This window comes from Zosterops lateralis (genome assembly GCF_965231275.1).
Source record: "Zosterops lateralis genome assembly, chromosome: 4".
NCBI lineage: Eukaryota > Metazoa > Chordata > Aves > Passeriformes > Zosteropidae > Zosterops > Zosterops lateralis.
Window position 1 is genome coordinate 51,301,291 of NC_139765.1, and position 21,436 is coordinate 51,322,726.

The window sequence follows — 21,436 nt, forward strand, 5'->3', positions numbered from 1 at the left end:
GGAGAAATAGGAAGTGGTAAACAGACTAGAGAGGCCTAATCCATGCAATAGGAGCAGCCACTGGAAGGAATAAGTCAGGGAATCTCAAACAGGAAATCAATACTGAGCTTGTTTTGCATTTCAGAAAGAGGAGATTTATACCTTTCTTCTAGAAATTCTGAAATATGCAATATACCTATGAATATAAATACTTAGCTGGATAGTTCTGATCTTACCAACAGTTATTTGAATATTATATACTGAAGAATCTTTCTTGTGAATTTGAGACCCATATCCACTTATATCCATTTTCTAAATGATTAGTAAATGCCAAGGGAATTAGTCCCCATATGTAATAGTCCTGACTTAATTTCTGAAGTGTCAGAAGGGGGTCAGGTAAGTCAGCAGACATGTAAGCCCAGAGATGTAGTGGGATCCTGGCTCAAAAGATAACAGGAACCATGTTCATTGCGCTCTAGCTGTGACTGAGGAAAGTATTTACATCTTAAGAAATGGGCATTACATGCTATTGTCATGAAAAGGAACCACCACTCAAAACATCTGGGGAAAGCAGATGGATAGAAGGCTGATTCCCAGGAATATACAGGAGACAGACTGATCCACCTCCTCTCTGCTGATACCTCCTTCATCTATTGCCCGTTTGTCCTGAAGTCTTGGGAGCCATGAATAGTTTTGAGGTTGTAGGAAGGATGAATTGACTCTGAGACACTGGGGAAAATGTGAGGATAAAAATTCCACTTAAAAGCCTGAAAGGGGAACATGATGTTGGGCTGGAGGGAAAGAACGATTACTTGCTATGTTGAAGGTAACTGAGGGAGCAGGGGGTGGGGACAGAGACAATTACTTTGTTCTAGTGTGAGATTCTCCAAGGAGGTATGAGCTCCATATTATGGAGCAACCATTAAGCCAAATCTTAATAAAATGGTTTTAATCAAGCCTTCTAGGAACAGCACATAAAACTGACTAAAATACTCTCACTAGGAATGTGAGAGAAGATGATAACCATACAGATGCCACCCACACAGCTGGTGGTTGTGGGCCCAGAAATGAGGGCATGCCAAAATCTGCAGGACAACATCTTCTAACAATAAAGCAAGCCTCCTCTTCTGTTGATGGCATCACTGTGGCTCTCAGGTAGGCTGGCCAGTAGTGTCTCTGCAATCCTCCTTTGAGGGTAGCAGCTCCCTAAATATCCCTCTCCACTGGATGGAAGAGACCTACCCCACAGACAGCTGCAGGGAGTACCTGTGGTTTTCAGATGTCCTTTAGTCAGATTTGTTGGCTTGCTAGAGGTTTTGCTGCACAGGCTGGCTGGAGCAGGGCCTGAGGATACGAACTGGTATGCTGGGAAGGAGGGAGAACAAGCAGCACGTTTTCAGAGAGCAAAGATGGGAGTTCCTCTGTGATTTATAAGCATCCATCACAGCAGGGGACAGGAAGCTGGAGTAGTTTCTTCTTGCTCAGTAGTCTAATTTAGGTAACTACAATCCCAGACATAAAACTAAAATGCAGTGTGTGTGACCACTGAGGTCCTGGACGAAGTATTCAATCACTTGGATGGCATTTTTCTTTGTCTGCAAACTAATAGGTTGAGTTTATTGGGAGGAGGGAAAGGAATTTTAAAGCTGAATAAAAATCAGCACTTAAAAAAATATATAGTCTACCCTTCCTTGTTGTTTATAGGCCTCTAATTTGGTAGTGCTGCTGCAGCTGCCAAACTGTAGATTGGCTCAAAGTTATTGTAATAACATTCATTTCTTACATATGAGGCAGTGTAGGAAGAACTGTCTTTTCAAAAATCATTAACTAAGGATGGAAGATAAAATAGATTACTTATAAACAGACATTTTTAGCTAAAAGAACTTGATTATATTAGAAGTTCTGTTCTATAAATATAACAGAGCTTGTGAACTGTTCTCATCTGTCTTGTCCCTGTCCTGTGTCAGTAGGGGGAAGTAGTAACTAAGACCTTCTGTGGCTTAGATACTAAGTGCTTTTATCAGAGTATATTTGTCCACCCTCCTTTCTCTGCCTTTTTGACATCAGCAAGAAGTTTTATTTATATTCTGCTATGAGATATTATATCTAGTATGGAAAATTACTGACAACTGCTTTGTCAGTGACGCTTATGTCCAAATAAATCTGCTTAGTTTACAATATTTTTTGTTAATCTGGATTAAAATACTGCAGGTGCTTCACCTTGAAAGATATTAATATTGTTTCAATTAGGCTAATCACTGTAACAGCAGTTTTCTAAAAATTGCAGTGATGGTGGCTTCGAGGCATGCAGTGTGAGTTAGGACACCTCTCATTCCCCATCCAGACCTCAGGCTGTCTCCAAACCCTGTGCCTGCTCCGAGCAGAGCCAGTTTAGCTCCACCCTCTGAGCAGTCCAGCCCTTATTTATATGAAGTCTGTGGTCCAACTGGCTTCAGATGGCGTGTGTTATGTGCGTGTGCCTGCCTCCTGAGTGTGTGAGACGAGCTGGGATCATGAGCCAGGGTTGTTCCAAGTGGTTTTAATCAGCAGCCCATTAGAGGAGAACGGAAAACTTCAAACAGGGTAAGAACCAAGTAAGTAAACCTAACTTTGAACTTGCAATCTGGACAAACAAATGCAAATGAAAATCTTCATAGCCTGTCAGTTTTCAGACAAATTATCACTTTTAGAGAGAAAGCTGTGCTTTCTAACAGGAAGGAGGAAATTTAAAAGGACTGGAATGAAGGAAACTGTAAAAACAAAGTGGGAATTGAGAATGCGAGAGAGAAAAAACAGCAATCAATTGTTCACAAAGTTGGTACACTCTCTTACTTTTTTCAGCTGTGGATAGGACATGCTAAGCTTTAACCTCTTGCCTTCTTGAATACTATTGTCTGGCTCAGTAAGTAGTTCCTTTTGCAAAGGGGGTGAAGATTTCTGCTCCTCACCTGTCTGCTGGCAGGTTTGTTTTCCTGAGAGCATGGAGTGGAAGAGCTCTCCATAGCTCCTTGCAGGATGCCCCATGGCATGCTACTGTTTGCTGCTGCTCATTTGTTGTTTTTTCACAGGTTGTTCCAGCAACTCCATGGGAAGGTGTTCCCCAAACCTCTGCTTCTCTGGAACTCGTGACTTCTTGCCTGGCACCAGGAAAACACTCAGCAGCAGAAATGGGAAAATTTATGCTAATTTTGGGTAAAGTGTGCCTCTGACTTTTTTTTACTCTGGCAAGACGTGGCTACTTGGACTGCATCTGCAATGTGGCAAAGGGCAAAGTGAGGTTGGCAAAGAGGCCATGGTTTGTGGGCAAGTCCCCAGATGCCGCAGGCTTTGTCGCCCTCGTCCCTTCCTTCTGGCCTTAGTGGTGGCCCTCTGTCTGTTCTGCCAGACCCTGACGCCTCTCATGACCAGCAACATCCTTTCAGCAGTTGTTAATGGGATTGTACCCAACAAACTGACTAAAACACAGCAAGGAAGATACAAGGAGGTCTCCTCAAGCACCATGTACTGCTTCCTCCCTGGCAGCAATTCAGAGATAGTGAAAAAGGTAAGTCAGCTGGAGCAGAGTGCTGAGCAATAATTAGCAAAGTGAGGGATAGCAAGTTTGGCAGGATCATCTTAGTCCAGCTAAAATTAGCCTAAGCTTGGAAGTCTGGGATCTGTATACAAACAAATGGGTGATCTAATGACAGCGGCATATGCACAAGCACATTCCCATTACCAGTTCCTCAGTGTGCTGTTATGAACACAGGATTCCTGAAATCTTCAACTGAAATATTGCATTGCTCTGTGATTCCAGGAAGATTTCAGTTTGCTGCACAAACCATGCTTTATTTTGGCTTTGGGTATTGGTTTAGAGGCTTTACAGTACAGGCACGTAAATCAGGAGCCAGTGGGGTTTCACAGAAGTGACTGAGGCTTTTAATTGGCACAGGGACTGCAGCTGCCCTGTATTAAAGTTATCTGCTCGTCAGCTCTGAACTTTACTGGGATTCTGCTGAGAAGCTGAATTTAATTGCATTTGAGAAACAAAAGAATACTTTCAAATCACGCTATATACTTTGAAATCTTTGTCTCACAGATTTTACTTTGTCCATAGATTACCTGACTTCATGTTTACATTGTATAGGGTTCCTAGGATGGTGTTAAAACCTAACAAATGGAGACACTGTTATTTTTGTTGGAAAATCTAGTTGCTTAAATGGTCTCCAGACTGAGGTAGTTATTTTTACTCTGGAATCTGTGATCAGCACTAGCACAAATGTTTAAGGTTTCCTTCAGTCCTATAGAGGTACTGCTAATGGTGCCACACATACCACACTGTGAAATGATCATTACGTTAACATTTTATATACAACTGTAGCAGAACTGTAAAAAATTTGTGACCTCACAAATTATGGACAGCAGTTCCAATGTTTTAAAAAAAAAAAAAAAAAGGTACCAGGCTGCTTCTTTGATGAGACAGAGTTCATAGTTTAAAAGGTCAGCAATATTGATTTTAGGAGAGCAGCTGTAAAGTGCATCTTCTGCAACAATCAAAAATAGATATGGGGAATAACTGTGGCAAGAACTCTTTAACCTTAACTCTTAAAATACTGGGGTTTTTCTTATATTACATGCAGCATTTGTCAAATTTTTATATTTTAATGACATTTTAGTACACTAGGTACCCAGATTCAGATCTGATCTGCAATATAACATAAAGAATTCAAGCTTAAAGGGAAATAAGCACAGCTGACATATGCGGGTTGCACTGTGTTATGTTTACAGGAACAGTCCATTCCTTTTTACTCATTGCTATTATAATGGCAAAGATCATTTCATACCTTGGGCTACTTAATGTCTGTAAGAACTGGTGAAATAATGGCAAAGTTTTGCTAGTATACTGTTTGGCTGAAAATATCTGTAGTATCTTCTTTTGCAAATTGCCTGAGAAAAAAATGCAGATTGACATCGAACTTGGTGTGCTAGCCAATTGAAATGAGAAGAAAGCTTTTGTTTTTATAACATGTTGTACTTACTGCTCTCCAGCATACGTGGTTGGATGTGACTATCACATGAACATGCTGGACCTGCGGTACAGATGTGTATATTAACCCTTATAGGTATGTTTTCCAGGGCTGTGCTACCTTAACACATTCCTTTTCAAGTTCTTAAGACCACCCATAGCTGGCTCCCTGTTTGTCTTGAATTTTTTCTCTAGAACATGATGAACAAAATGTCTTGCACATGTTGGGATGTTAGTCTAAGTTGCTCTCTGTTTCCCAACTTTCTCTGCTGGTTGTGTGGGCTGAATAATAATCTCAGAGAACAGAAAAGACAAACATTGCCAAAAATCTCTACCACTCTGCTTTGAAAGTGTGTTCTTGAACTGTGTGTTTGCATCCATTGCTTATTCAGATAGCTGAACTGTTATCTGGCTTGATTTTATTGGGCACTCGGTAACATCTAAGACAGATGTCACTGTTGAAACTCTACACTGTTTTATTTTACTGTCACGTGGCCACTGACAGGAGCTAGTTTGGAAACAACTTTTCATTAAAGCTCTGGTTAAAATCTTCATGTATGAACCTGGAAAAATACTTTTAAATAGTTATTCACATTTGTAATTAACTAGTTATACATGTATTCTTATTCAACAAATAGTCCAGCAAGAAAATTTAAAGGCATTAAAAAAGAATCTGTTATACAGTTAAACAGTGACTTAAAGCAAACACTGCATCATGTCTTATGAAATCGAAGTTCATGAATAAATTTTAAGATAAAAAAGACACTGCTGGAGATAATATTTTTTAGGTAGCACATAATGTTTATGGGTTTTGAGTGATAGCATATCACACTGCAGATTCTCTTCTGGGTAGGGGCAGTTTTCATTTGCTTCCTTCAGAAGAACAACCAGTACTGTGTTGAGCCTGTTGTGAGAATTTGGTTCTGATTGTAATTACAGGGGCAAAATCCCCTTCCAAAATCTAGTAATTTCTTCATTCAGAGTATGCATAGCACTGAGTGCCTCAAAAAAACCCCACAAAACAAAATCAAACCAAACAAAAAACACACAAAAAACCCCTGGCATATTTTATGAGCCGTTTGTTGGAAGCAGAGGAAGAGATCTTAGGAAAAGTCCTAAAAGAGGAGGAAATTATTGATCACCTTTTATAGTGATAGGCTTTGCCGATGTATTTCTGATATCAACATTCACCTCATTTTGGAAGTTACAGTGGTAGTGTGGAAGAAGAAGACAAGTGTAGAAGAAGCATGGGGATGGACATTGTCAATTATATCTGTAAATGTGTCTTTATATGGGATGGACCCCTTCCTGTTGGGCACATAGTGCAAGCTGTCTTTTTTAAAGTGCAAAAATGCATATTTCATTCATAGCCTGGAAAATCAGACAGATATCATAGTACTCCTCTCTTGTATCATGTGGTTTTAAAAGCTACTGGAGATCTTGTCCTTAAGCTTCAAATTCATAGGAACAGAGGTTAATATTTTCTAGTACAAAATTAAATGTTAATATCTGAAGCATGAAAAATAGAAGGCTTATTTCTGATTCTCTAGCATTAAAGGCAGTAAAAAGTGATATCACATCTAGCAGCAAGCTGTCTGCAGGTTTAGCAGGGCACTCTTACCTCCCAAATATATCTTTGTGAATATATATAGTAGGGAGGAGAGCTGGTGCTGTAGCATCAAAACTGCAATAGGTATCAACAACAACAACAAAAAAAGTCCATACAAGCCCTCTGTGTAGTTTGCCTGGCATGGTATTGTGCCAGAAATACTTTTAGTACCAGCCCGTTGATTGCACTTATCTTAACTAATTTAGCTTTGCTTCTCAGCCAGTTTTGAGAAGAGCTAATTATCTGGTTAAGCTGTGCTTCCACTCTCAGAATTAATTCAGCCAGAGGCAATTTAGATGTCTCTGCACACAAGTAATTTTGCCCAGGTAGATGGTGTACCTCTGCTGGGTAGAAGGATATAGACTGTATTGCTTTTAGGAGGGCAGATACCTGGTGTTCAGTTGCTTTCCCAGTCAGAGAAGACTTCAAAACACTGTTCCTTTTGTTCTTAAAAGGCCCAGTTCCGAAGCTGTTAAGCTTTACATCCAGGTTGAAATTGTGAGCCTGGTTCACCACACTAGCAGTGGGATTTTCTGTTTGGTCCTGGACAGCAAAATTCTCTCTTTTCCTCATTTCTTCCACAGCCGGAGAAAAAAGAGGAGGAAATTATTGATCACCTTTTATAGTGATAGGCACTATCACCTCTTGTGATAGGCACTTTTTTGGCACACAAGCTTTCCAGCCATTGTAAATGTATTCAAACAAACAAACAAACAAGTTCAGGTTTTAAATTGGGTTCGATTATTTAATGAATACCCAAAAAGACTTTTGCTTCACATCCCCTGGCCATTTAGGCCAACTGATCTCTGGCTAAAGACTAAAGCTGAAGTCTTCCTTTCAAGGCCCTGAACCTGCCACTTATGTTTTGTGTAAAAGTTGTATCTCAAAGAGGAACTATATTCAAGTGAACAAACAGGAAAGATAAGAAAAGACTTTTAATGGTTTCATTCTGAACAAATAGGATAGGATATAATTTCCTAGGAGTGGGCAGTATGAAAGATCCAAGATAACAACAGAATGAGGTGGCCATATCTGAAAGATATTATGTAGAAAAAGAAGAAAGGAAAAAAAAAAAAAAAAGAGAGAGAAACATCATGGTTTAGTTTTAACCAATGTCTAGAGGAAGATCCAGTTGAACATCTTGCATAGGTTACTGGCCCAGGCATCCATATTTGAAAATTGGCAGTGAAATTACTGAAAAGCTGAGAAAATGTTACTGGAACATTAAAACACTGTATATCCAGAGTGGAATTATCCTCTCTTTACTTAGGTGCTCCCCTCTGTCAGAGGCAGAAAGCTAGACTTTACAGTTAATAGAAATTACTGCACCTAATGCAAAATTCACCAATTTATGAATTAATGCAGACATTTAAAACAAATCTAGGGAATTTCATCATCTAAAGACATGCCTCCTTTTCTACTGATTTTTTTTTTTTTTTTAATTAACGGAATATGCCCACTTCAGACAGAATAAGCAGACAACAAAGAAGATAGGAGCAGAGTCTGTTATGGAAGAAGGCACGGGGAAAGGAAGTAGATGTAGGAGAGTAGGGAACTACAGCAGCAAAGTAATAGTAACCTCAGAAAGTACAGAAGACATTGTGTACAGAGACGGCTGAATTTGTGCAAGGGGGAAGAAAGGGAGATGGAAATGGAAAGAAAAGAAGACAAAGCTAATGAGACCTTTTGAAATGTAGATATCTAAAAAAGGACAATTGAAGCTGGATAATAGAATGAGATGACTTTTGCTATTATGCAGAATGCAGTGTGGTGAGAGCTCTGGATAGAAAAGATTATATTATGCATAATAAGGTTTGATACATTTTTAAGGTTTGATACATTTTTAAAGTAAATCTAACTTAAAAGCTATTTTATGGAATAAATAGGGGGATGAGAACTTTTCACAAAAGAACAAAGAACTTTGCTAGTATGAAACCTGTTGCAACTACAAAGCAATCCACATAGGAGGGTACGGTATCAGTGACTGATTTCCTTGGAATGATACCACATTCACATTGCACCCTATGAAAGCAGGACATTTGTTTTCCCCTTTTGTAATGTAAAATGAAATCACACTAAGGAAACAACTATTTTTACTGAGCAGATAGCTAGAGATATTCTGATGATAAAGGGCAAGGCTATTGTGGTAGCAGTCAGGAAAGAGGGGCAGGGTGGAGACTTTGCAGGAAGGGAACTTTGAGAAGGCCACATAAGGAGCAAATGGAGGCAGAATCTCACACATTACTTCACTGCAACTTTCTCCAAAACGAGGTGTTTTGATAAGTTCTAGGATTGGCTGTTGGAACACTGGAGGCTGAAAATTTCAGGCTTTCTGTGCTAAAAGGCACTGACCCTCAAGCAAGTACTATCTTTCACTCGAGGCTGTGGAATAGGCTTCTGAAATTGAGTGATAGCACTGGGATTGTGGGTGTGTAGTTTGGATAGTATTGTGCAGTCTCACAGAGTGAAAAACTTAGGATTCAAGATTTTAGTTTATTGTAATATATATGGGACAATATGGAGGATTTAAGGTGTTGTCTAAGTCCTTCTTCACCTTCTTCTTCTTGGTTTCGGGTGTTTTTTTTCTAATTGGGTGAAAAGGGTTCACCTTGCAGACCTCGAGTGGTGAATTACTGGGTTAAAAGTATAAATAATATAGGTGTTATCTTGTTATTGGATATTTTATGCTTAAATAACCTTGGACAGAGTTAGAGACAGATCCATTTTCTACCTTGTTATTTAGAGCTCACAATTCATGAGACTGTACTGTAGATAAGAATTAATAAACACTGAGTCCAAACACAAAAATTGTGACTCCTGTGTATTAATCCTGGCTCTAACACGAAGAAAAGAAGATAAAAACCTCAGAACTGGCTCATTGTCTGTTCTCAAGACAAGGCCATTGGTACCATGTACTACATGCAGGCATAAAACAAAAAGCATTTTGATAAAATAGCTCTGCACTTCCTGCTCAGTGTTGGTGATGACTGTGCAAATAACTCCAGTTTTGCTCTTGGATTTATAAAGTTATCAGAAGACAGCCCTCAAGGTAATGCCAATAATCTAACTGCTTGTTCTGTATTTATCCTACAAACAATTCAAAGCAGAATTACATTCCAGCCATTTAATTCCTACAAGTCCTTTCTGATTAGGAAATTCAACAGAACATAAAGCAAGCACATTTAAATATCCCCCAGAAAGTGAAAAAGAAATTAACTTCTGTCTTACTTCTTGATACAGCAGCTATGCAGACTTTTAAATATAATGGTAGTGTGAACAACTTCCTATTTCTATGGACTTTTATACAAACACAAAAAGGAACTTAGAAGTCACATTTGGAGCTAATAAACATCTGCATAATCCCAAAAATGAGTGGCTGGGGGCATTAGAACCACGTGCTAAGTTTTTATTATCACTCTTATTGATGCTGTTCAATAATAGTACAGTATTTTCTGGGAGTCCCATTCATGTACTTTTTGTAATGTTGTTCTTCTAGGTGGTATTTAGTAACAAAAGTAGATGCTGACTTACTTTGCTAGCTAAATGGGAATTTAACCTGTTCACTCTCTGTGAATATTGCTAATAGTGCTGGCCTTATTTTGATAAGGCCAGTTTTCCTTTGTGGTACTTTTGTTGCACTCGGCTTTCATGCAAAGGCCTTTTGGTTTGCTCAGTGGCTCATACATACATCTCTTTTGCAGCTGCTCAGTACCTGCAGGAAGCAGTGGGGTTCAAGTAAGCTGCAGTCAAGTTATTTGAAGCTACTGGACTAAGTCTCTGACAGTCTTGGCTAGCTCAGTGTGAAAAGTGCCTGCTTTTAATCAACACAGGGACTAATGACACCAGAACTGGGTAGCTCAAAAGATGATTCACAGCTTTTGAGTTCTTTCCTGAGAGAAGCTTAGGCTGACATGAGTTGGGCCATTATGTCAGGATGGAGAATTTTGTTTCTGCAATTGAAGTGATGGTCAGTGAAATACTATGGCAACCATTCAAACTGTATATTTGCTTCTTTTCCAGGCATAGACAATGCATCAATATTTATGGAATTATGTAATATTCTTGGAATCTGAAACAACTGCCAAGGAACTGTTGTGCCCTCTTCAACTTGAAATATCTTCAGTATTTTCTTCTTGGCCAAAACAAAAACAGTAATTGTACATCATAAGATTAGTTACTGACCAAATTCTAGAGTTTTGGAACAACCCAGAAATTCTGTACAATAGAGGAAAGCTTCAGAGACTAGTAGAATCAATTATATCCTTATACATTCATAACCTAGAACTGGATATACCAGTTTCAAGGGAAATGTCAAAACATTTTCTTTTTCATAGAGTACTTCACAGCTCCCTGGAAGTTGCAGACAGACTGAACTAAGAATTGCAATTCTGAAAATGGATGTCTATTTTCAGTTGCACATGGATGGTTACATAATTCTTCAGCTTTCATATTATATAAACTCGGCCTTTTATCTTGTTTGTTGAGACATCAAGGGAGTATACATTTGATACAATTTTTTTAAAAAAAATTTAATAAATTTTAATGGAGCTCAATTTGTTTTCTTTTGTGTTTTTCACATTATTCTGTAATCTGGAAACAAAATTACAAAATTCATTTTTATGCATTTTTATTTAATTTACAGCCCATTCTGGTTTGTTTGGACCAGTTGTTAAGGCTGTGGATCACCCGTGTAACAGCCAATTGCACTAAAATGAGATCAGTGACTCAGATAAGTGAAGTATTTTGTAAGCTGTAAGAGCAGGTATATCATGTCAAAGCTGACGTAGGTCCCATGCAACATTATATGGGAAATCTCAGCCTTGCTGTAAAGCCTCATTAATTTCTGTGGAGACAAACACACCATTTTCAAGGTATGACATGGGCTGCAGATGTTCCTACCAATCTCTATCATGTAAGATACATTGAATCTGTAATAAACTGACCTGCTAACAAATAGCCTGAGTCTTCAAACTGACCAAGAGCCAAAAAAATGGTTGAGACATAGGAACATTTGACCATTTATCAATTATTCTCAAAATTTTAAAATGTTATGGATCCATATTTTTTTTGTGTCTGAGTCCATTCTACATTAAAATCATAGGAATGCCAAAAAAATCAGAACCATAAAACGTGGAAATATGTGAACAGCTTATTTTCATCTATTGTATGCTGCTTCTCTTGTAGTAACTCTCTGCCCAGACCTCATTTTTATGATTGAGAAACATTTTATGAAAACCAGCAGACTCTTTAAATATATAAACATGACTGTTATTGCTATAATATTGGAAATTATGAAAAACATCTAGTAGTTAACTAGATCAGCATGTCCAGTGATGCAAGGCATTTTGTATAAAGCTTTGGAAAAAAGTATGGAATCACTTGCTACAAGCATTCAGTTGGCTAGATTTTAAAAAAAATAAATCTGTGTAGCTGACAACCCACCCTGCACTGTATTGGCTTGGCAAACAGGACACGTTGCATCTTATAACCTGGACTGCAAATAGCTGTGAAAGGACAGGGCAGAGAAAATAAATTTGGCAACACTAAGCATAGATCTCAAGCAAGTACCCTAAAAGGTGTGGAGATACTTCATATTATTTAATAACACCAGATTAGACATCAGGTCAAGCGGGTAAATTTAGGCTCCTGAATTGTTTCTACGTCCCCGAGACGCCGCTGCGGCTCTTTGGGAGCCGGTGGATAAAAATGCCCGTACCCAGGGCCCGGGCAGGGCTGGGGCACAGATCAGCGTGTCCCTGCTCGGTCCCTGGGCGGCTCCCGCCTGTGTCCGGGGTGAGTCCCGGGAAAAGCCCGCACAGGAGCTGCTGCTGTGCCCTGTCCGTGCCCTGTCCGTGAGGGCTGTCCGTGAGGGCTGTCCGTGAGGGCTGTCTTGTGAGGGCTGTCCGTGAGGGCTGTCCGTGCCCTGTCCGTGAGGGCTGTCCGTGAGGGCTGTCCGTGCCCTGTCCGTGAGGGCTGTCCGTGCCCTGTCTGTGAGGGCTGTCTGTGAGGGCTGTTCAACCCCCCGATCGCCCAGCCCGGGCACGGCCCGCTGCGAGCCGGACGCCGCGTGGGCCCCGTGGAGCCGCTCGGGGCCATTTCCTTTGTGTTTTGTGGAAATGACCTAGGTCACTGCCACTGCTTGAACTGCCTTTTTTTTTTTTTTTTTTTTTTTTTTTTTTTTTTTTTTTTTTTCTCCTATGCTGCTATCAGTGCTCTGTTGGCTATTCGTCACTGCCAGACCAGAGCGTTGTAAACATTGCAGCCCTTCCCCAGAGACCTGAGGAAAACGCCTTCCGCATCAGGGCTGACGCTGAGGGGGATCTTCCCTGGCACGTCCCGCTGCAGGCAGGCGGATGGAGCCCCTGGGGCCCCTCGGGGCTGGGCTGGCTCCTGTCCCTTGTGCCTGGTCCCTCGGGCCCGGGGGCCCCGCGGCCAGGGCCTCTGGCAGCAGATGTGGGGGAGCCCTGGAGTGCGGACCGCAGGGGAATGGGGTCATTGCTGGGCGCTTGAGGCAGCACCTCGTAATGTTTGAAGTAAAATACTTAAGAGGTGACACTGCAGGAGGCTTTGCTTCCACGAAGAAAGATGTGTTTTCGTGGCATAGCAGAGCTGTGGTAATTGTTAGTGAGGATGGGGGCACATCCAGGGCAGGGCCCTCGCCCCAGGCCGCGCTGGGAGGGACGGGGCGGGAGAAGCCATAAACTCCAGCAGAAATGGAACAGGAGCAGAGACTGTCCTGGTCTCCAGCCCCTCTGCAATCCTCACAGAGGTGTCCTCAGTTCACCCTACTGCGCTGGCCCCTGCAGCACACGTGGGATGGAAAATGGATTTTCTTGCAAAATAAAGCAGGAGGTGTCTCTATCTTTCTGGGCTTCTTCCACGGCGCAAGTGAAATGGAAAGTAGGAAGTATTTGGCTGGAATGCCTGGAAGAGAAGGGGGAGAGAGCACAAGAGGGGGGCTGGGACAAGGGCTGGATTTAGGAACAGGGAGGGAGGGAAATGGAGAGGAAGGGCTGCCAGCAGCTGCTGGCGCTGCAAGAGAACAGGAAATCGAGGAGATAAGAGGAGAGGAAGGAGGGGCAAAGGCAGAAGGGGACAAGAGTGACGTTGCTGTGGTGGGCAGGGGCCATCTGAGACTCTAAACCGTGTTTACCTCCTGATTAATGTGTTTCTAAACTTCTGGGGTTTCAGGAACGCTGTCAAACAGGTGACCTAACACAGTTCCTATGACTTCACCCTATGGTATGTGTGCTTTCTCTGGCCAGCAAGTGATCAACCTTTACTTACTGAATATCTCAGTTTCTAATCTAGTTTTGGGTTGCACATTTAGCAAATGTGGAAGGCTCCGATAGTGTTGTATTGAGATTTTTTTCAGGGTCCCTTCATCAATAATGCTGACGCTTTCCATGGGCAGTGACTCCTCTGGAGCAAAAGACTATTTGATGTTAGAAGCTAAGTGCTCTGAAATAGTTTGTGCTTTTTACTGCTGCAGAAAAGCTTACACTTCAGCCAAGCACAGTGTAAAACTGCAGCCCATACTCCGGGAATACACTGCTGAGAAGAGGGACTTTAGCACTAGATCCCAGGCCTATAAACAACTGGACACATCTTGAGTGACATTTATTTGTATCAAAGTGTCTGTCTCTTTTCAGTCTAGTCTACTGGGCAAAAAATGGTGGTGACTTGTTTGTGTAGTGTTTCCTATCTCCAGTGATAAGCTTACTAAAATTAGAAGTTATGGAATAACTTGGTTTTTAAACAGCTGACAGCTGTCAGGTTGAAATTCACAAACTTGCAAAGAACTAATTTTGTGTCCTGAATTTAATCCCTGCTGGTATATTCCAATTCTAAAGACAGATATCTTTCACCAAAATAAAGTTTTGGTTTTTAAAAGTGGTTTTATTGCAAAAGATCAGCTGGACTGTTGCAGGTATTAGTGTTCTAATTCCCAAATGGAGCATCCTATTTTTAGATTTTGCTGAGGTTTGAACAGCAAGGGGTTTTGTTGTTTGTTTGGTTGGGTATTTTTGGGGGTGAGTGGTGGTGATGGCTACCAGGGTGGTTTCTGTGAGAAACTTCCAGAAGCTTCCCCCATGTCCCACAGAGTCAATGCCAGCTAGCTCCAAGACAAACCTGCCACTGGCCAAGGTTTAGCCCATCAGTGATGGTGGTAGCAACTCTATCAAATTTAAACAAATTTTAAAAGGGAGAAAAAGTGACTGTGCAACTGCAACCAGAGAGAGGAGTGAGGATGGATGAGAGGAGCAACTCTGCAGACACCTGGTCAGTGAAGAAAGGGGAAGGAGGTGCTTCAGGCACCAGAGCAGAGAGTTCCCTGCAGAATGTGGTGAAGACTGTGGTAGAGCAAGCTGTCTGTCCCCTGCAGTCCGCAGAGGTCCACAGTGGAGTAGAGATCCACCAGCAGACCATGGAGTACTGCTGCAGCAGTCTGTTCCTGAAGGTCTGGGCCATGTGGAAGAGGCCCATATTGGAACAGTTTGAAGAATTGCAGCCTGTAGGAAGAACTCACATTGGAGAAGTTCATGAAGGACTGTCTCCAGTGGGAGGAATCCCACATGAAGCGGGGGAAGAGTGTGAGGAGTCCTCCTGCTGAGGAGAAGGGAGCAGCAGAGACAATGTGTGATGAACTGAAAAGCCCCCAATCCCAACTTCCCTTCTCCACTGAGGGAGAGGTAGAGAATTTGGGAGGGAAGTTGAACCTGGGAAGAAAGCGGGGGGTGGAAGAAAAGTGTATTGAGATTTGGTTCTATTTCTCACTATAATTCCATTTATTATTTATTATCAAACAAAGTTTCCCGAAGCTGCATCTGTTTTGCCTGTGACAATAATCAATAAATGATCTCTCCCTATTCTGATCTCTATCCACAAGACTTTCAGTGTATTTTTCTCTCTGTCCAGTTGGAAAGGGGAGCAGTAGGGTGTCTTTGGGTGGACACCTGGCTTCCAGACAGGGTTAACCCACCATATTTATTTAAGAATAAAATATCCCCCTTTACCCAAATATCTGATGGCAATGGCCCAGTGATTTGCCTTTTTCAGAAATTAATGTTAAATTTGCACTATGACTGTGTGTTTGGGCTGTCTCTTTTCCATTTTTTTCTTTCAAGAAGCTCCTACCCCAGGGTAGATACAGAGGGTTTTCTCTAGATGCCATTGTCCATAGACCCTGTATGGAAGGACAGTAAGTGGCAGATAATTCAGGTGTTCCTTAGGATTCATTGGAGACATCAGATACCTTTCTACTTGCTCTTACATACAAGTCTCCCTGCTAGTCCTCCTATGGGCTAGATCATGTTGGACTAATGAGGCAAGGTTACATTTAACTGTCTAGAGCACAGTAATCTCCAGTTCTGTTTAGGATTCCTGTGTATGATTTTACCCCAGTACTTTTCTTACTTTTCTTAATAATGCTGCATAATTTAATAATATAATTATATATTATATATAATAATATATAATATAATAATATATAATATAATATATAATATTATAAACTTTTCTTAATAATGCAACTGAGATGTCTGCACATACTATCTGCATAAGACCTGCGTTCCTTGGAAGAGGTCACATGGGAACTACCAAGGCCTCTCTGTTTAGGTGACTGCAGCCACAGTCAAAGTCAGATGGCAATTTTTTGTTACCAGCTCACCAGAGCAGCCCAGATTTCAGGAAAAGCTGTTTCCACAAAGGGAAGAACATGGTTTAAAGGTTCCTGAGTGCTAACCAGAGCTTTCAAACCTTTGTAGTACCAGTTCAAAATGAAGATAGAAAAAATAGAGAGGCAGACAAAATGGAATTTGTGGTCCGATGTCCATGATATAAAGAGGATTCTTAATTATACTAGAACTATTTTCGCTGTTGTCAGAGTAAATTACTAGCTTCTTTTTGTGAAAAGCAACTGTATTTTATACTGCTGAAGAATGTCCTATCCTACAACCATTGTCTTTGCACTGTGTTTGCTGTAGATCAATGCCTCCATTCTCCAGTACTTTGGAAGCCACACAAGAAGAGCAGTTCTCTATGCACCTCCTGCTCACCCTGAAACTGACCGTCAGCTCTGTCAGCGCATCCTGGCAAAACATGGATATACAGTCACAGTCCTTGAGAACAGGAGACTGGTGGAAGATCTGAGGCATGAGGGCCCTTATCACGGTAAGAATAATTGGACTTAGTTAATTTATTAATTACTAAGTGTGATCACTAAATGTGGAATTTGATCCAGCATTCTTCCACAAACAGAAAACATATAAACTCTGATAAAAGTAAGGGTAGAAGCCAAACTCTAGCCCTTCTCTGCTGTGTGGATGATTTTCCACAGTTAGGTGATTCTTCCATTAGCTATATCCTTCTGTAAAAAAATGCAGCAGAGTAGTTCATCATAGTCTTTACAACTAAATCAGTTCAGTTTGGTTCCTGATGACTTCTCATACCAACTTTGTCAATATAACTGAGGGGTTTTCAATAGAATGTGTTGAAATAGAATGTGTTTCACAACAAAACACATACCTGCTACATTTGTTTCCTTGTAATTTTCTCTCCTAAAAAAAAACTTGTATGTGTGAAGGCTTTTTTCCTCTAGTAATGTTTTGATTGTTCTGTAAACTTGTTTAAGAACACAATATAAGACAAGTACATTTTGCACTTGCTGCTGAATCTGGTATAGATTACTGTTGGTTCTCAGTTCCTCTTGAAATTCGATCCTCACTTCAAGCAAACCACTGAAGAATCCTGATCCCTTGCACAAAGGACTGTAGCTTTATTGTGTAGAGTTACCCTGTGCTTGATAGCGAAGCTTGGGCACAAGTTAGATATGTGATGACCATGTTTGAGTTCTTGGACACTTCAGAGATATGAACCAAAACTGTGGTGCCAATTTGGTCTTGGAAGTCAATTCAGGAAATGGAAGGCTTTGAAAATAATATGCAGGCTACTATTCTGTCAGAAGAAAAATGGTGTATTTAGATACTTCTCGTGCTAAAGGGAGTACTGTTTGCTTCATTCAGGCTTGCAATACATTTCTGGAGCTACCAGAGAGCTCAGGTTTGCTTTGAGGTTTAACCAAACCGGATAATTTCATAGATGAAAACTACAATTACTTTGCATGCTTGAGATTGCTCAAAATTCCATCACTAATTTCAAGTTTCTTTGAGAAACTTTCTTGAAAATGAGGTACATCTGATTTTTTTTGTCAGGCTGTACCAAGAAGTAGTCAATTCTCTTCATCTCACTCTTACTTTAATCTAGTTTTATAGTAACCTTTTAGCCACTCCTTGCCTTGAGTACTTTCCATCTCAGGGTGACGAGACACACCATGTCTGCAGGCTTTGCTAAAGTCAGATGGGCTTCAGAGAAAAGTTGCTATCTCTGGGCGCCACGTGCACCATCTCTGTGAAATACTTTTGTTTCAAATGGCCAAGGAAGTGGGTATGCCAAATTCAGTTTCAGCTTAAAAAAAAAAAAAAAAAAAAAAAAAAAAAAAGAAAGAAGACTGTACTCGTTGTTTTCCTACAGCTCTGAGTTCAGATTGAAGTTCTGCTATATGGTTTTTACACTCCAAATATTGCCTCTTTAGAAATGAGCTTAACTGTGGATATTTATACTTTACAGGCTAGAATCAGTACTTCCTGTAGTATTTTTCCAGTAATAATAATAAAAAAATATAATAAAAAGGTCAGGTATTTTCCAGGAACATCCAAAGCTTCCAGCAGATGTTGGATTATGTAAAATAGTCAAGTGCTTGCCAATTTAAGGCAAGGAGTAAGACTCCAGTAATTCCATTTCATGGCAGCATAAATCTGCCTTTAACTCTTCTCTGTTCTGTAAGTTCCTAGCTTTAAGGTTATGTTTTAAAAACAAGAAGTAAGTAATAGACCATGTGTACATACCAGCCCAATGATCTTTTCTTACAGCTAAGCAAATTACATTCTCAGTTAATTTTCTTACCCAGTAGATGATGGGGTTTACTCTTTTGGATGGGATAGTGCTCTTTATTTTGGAGAAGGGCATTTTGAGCAGTTCTTTGGCATAATATTTTCCTAATAGGAATGTTATAAGTTATTAAAAATAAGCTCCTTTAAGCCTCAATTAAAAATATATAGATAATGAACTGAGAAACACAGAGTATGAGTGCTGTAAAAAATCTATAAAAAGAGTAATTTCTTATTACTCAGTATCATTTAGCAGCTCTGTCGGGTGCTTTTATTTGTGTGCAGTCTTTCTTACTTTTGTGTCTTACAAAGTTCACTCTAAATTTGAAAGGATTTTTTTTTGTTTTGAATGGCTGAGAGCCAAGGCTCTAGCTGGAGTCATATATGGAAAAAAATTCACCACAAAACATTCCTAACTTTTTTTTGTGCTGGCCTGCTAAGAATTTTGGGACAATCCTCTGCTGTTTGAAACCCAAATGTGACAGCTCTGCACACTGATCTTCGAGAAAAATCCATAACACCTGGTCCGCAGCACTGTGTTGAGTTCATTGCTGTCAGAGAGAAACTTCTGGGAAATAGTTTTCTTCAGTGGAAATTTTTTCACTTCTTACAGACCAACCAAAACCATTTAAAATTTTGGTAACTGGAAAACAGTTGGCTAAAAAGCAAAAACATAGGATTGTTTTGTTTTTTTTTTTAATCATGGCAAAGAGACTGTGGTCTATGGATTTACTATGGGTTTACTAGATGTGTTCTGCAGTAAAACATAAATTATTCAAACCCCTAATTTTTTCACTGAAAAATAGCTTTGTCAGTAAATTCTCAAGCAGCACTGCTTGAACAAAAAGTAGTTGTGCTTTCACCATTCCTTAGCAATTAAACCCACATGGAAGGAAAGGTCCATGGACTGATAATACCTGTGCCTGCTCTGAGCTCTTTGGGACTTCTTTTTCAGCAACCCTAAATGAACCATTTTGCTGTAAGGTTAACATGTCTCTTAGTCTGCTGCTGGGATGGAGATAGAGAAGTGGGACAGTGTTAGAACTGTGTTTGTTGCAAATGATGGAATAGTCAGATTTTGCAGAGAGCTGGGATTACCACCTTGGGAAATCTGTTTTAACATGCTCACTATCTCCAGTAAATATCTGTGGTAAATCCATTTTGAAGTAAGCAGGTCAAAAGAAAATGCTGGTGAGCAAACAGCTCATCATAACAGCTGATAAGAAAAGTATCAGGTTGTACTGGCCAGCACATCTAGAAATGGCACATTTGTTTGGTTTTCCAGGTAGTGTGATAGTGTGATTGGCCTTCCTTCCTTCCTTCCTTCCTTCCTTCCTTCCTTCCTTCCTTCCTTCCTTCCTTCCTTCCTTCCTTCCTTCCTTCCTTCCTTCCTTCCTTCCTTCCTTCCTTCCCTCCTTCCCTCCTTCCCTCCTTCCCTCCTTCCCTCCTTCCCTCCTTCCTTCCTTCCTTCCTTCCTTCCTTCCTTCCTTCCTTCCTTCCTTCCTTCCTTCCTTCCTTCCTTCCTTTCCTTCCTTCCTTCCTTCCTTCCTTCCTTCCCCTTTGTTTATAAAATGTAAAAATCTGCCTCTCCTCTGAAACAAGATATGCCTTTGCCATACTTGGAAGGGGTTTAAATTAGTGTCACAATCTCGTGGAAAATAATAAAAGGATCCAAAGGAGGAGTGAGAAAGCCTTACACTTCCAGGTGTTCTCAGGTGAGATTTGCCATACTGAGCTGTACAAGCCTCCAAGCTTCCTTGCCTCAGCACAGGACAGAGCTGTGTTGCTCTACCAGAGATGAGTGGGATGAGCCACCTGGCTTTAGAGCCCCTTTAGATACTCCCAGAGTAGCAAATACCAGAGAAGAACTTGCCAAATATTTTCCAGTGTCTTCTGCCTTCTTCCCTGTTCTTCCAGCCTGAGAAGCTCTCATCTCTGTTACCACAGTAAAGATTAACGGGATTTGTATGTCCCTATGACTCTGTGCTACCCTGCCAACATTTTCACAACATTTTTAAAAGGAAGGTTTTGTCTCAGAAATTTGTTTCACTAATAGGCATTTCTGCCCTCCAAAAATAATGTTCCCTAGTTATTGCCTATTGCCTGAATCTTTTCCTGAATTCCATACTTTGCCCAGATGACTTCTTCAAATATAAATAAACTACTTATATCTTTCCTTACAGAGCCATCAGTTTTTCTGTCCTTTGCTGAATGTGCCTGCCTCATTAATCTTTGGTGACCCTCCCTTAATAGGCATTTCCTTCATTTCTCAATTCTTCACCTTTACTAATAGTTAAGCAAATCTGAGCAAACTTCAGTCTCCAAGAAATGTGTGCAGCTGTATGTTACAAATCTGGCCAATGTTAATTTATTCTGCAATAACATGCAAAATTCTGTTATTACCACTGGCTTTTGGAATGGAAAAGATTGTGCTTAAGCTCAATGGTAGCCCATCAGCTTGGCCATTGAAAAAAGCATATGGATTCAGGCTCCTGACAAACTGAGTGCAGCATAATGTTATATGTTATATATAATGTTATATGCTTCCTGATGCCTTAGAGTGTTAGTAATTTGGTGGAAGCTTTTGAAGTTGCAATGAGGGACTTTAAAAAAAATCATAAACCATTTTCATAGTATTGCTTTTGCATTATCATTTCCTATTTTTAGAATACTGCAGTTAAGTATTTAAACTTTACTATTGCCTCTTTTTGCAGTTTGAGTGACATCCATTAAAGATTAAATTTTAGCCATGCCATTACAAAGATCTCTGCAGTAGAAATGTTGATTTGGTTTGGGATTTTTTTGTGTGATTTATTGTTCCATTAGATAAGTATTGAACCCATCTTAGCTTTATTCAATATTTAGCTTTTCTGTCAATTTCCATGGAAATCAATA

General features: G+C 40.3%; 1 protein-coding gene across 2 annotated transcripts in view; it reads left to right on the forward strand.

The window, feature by feature from the left end:
* The first annotated feature begins 2,425 nt into the window (after positions 1 to 2,425).
* Positions 2,426 to 21,436, forward strand: part of CPED1 (cadherin like and PC-esterase domain containing 1) — a 146,444-nt gene continuing 127,433 nt past the window's right edge. Inside the window, exons 1-3 of one of the 2 annotated variants that reach the window (XM_083859454.1) lie at positions 2,426 to 2,573; positions 3,048 to 3,523; positions 16,580 to 16,766. In XM_083859454.1, coding sequence (XP_083715580.1) covers positions 3,272 to 3,523; positions 16,580 to 16,766 — 439 coding nt within the window. In that variant the 5' untranslated portion in view covers positions 2,426 to 2,573; positions 3,048 to 3,271. The remainder of the gene's footprint in view (positions 2,574 to 3,047; positions 3,524 to 16,579; positions 16,767 to 21,436) is intronic. The other variant, XM_083859455.1, reaches the window with a different exon arrangement.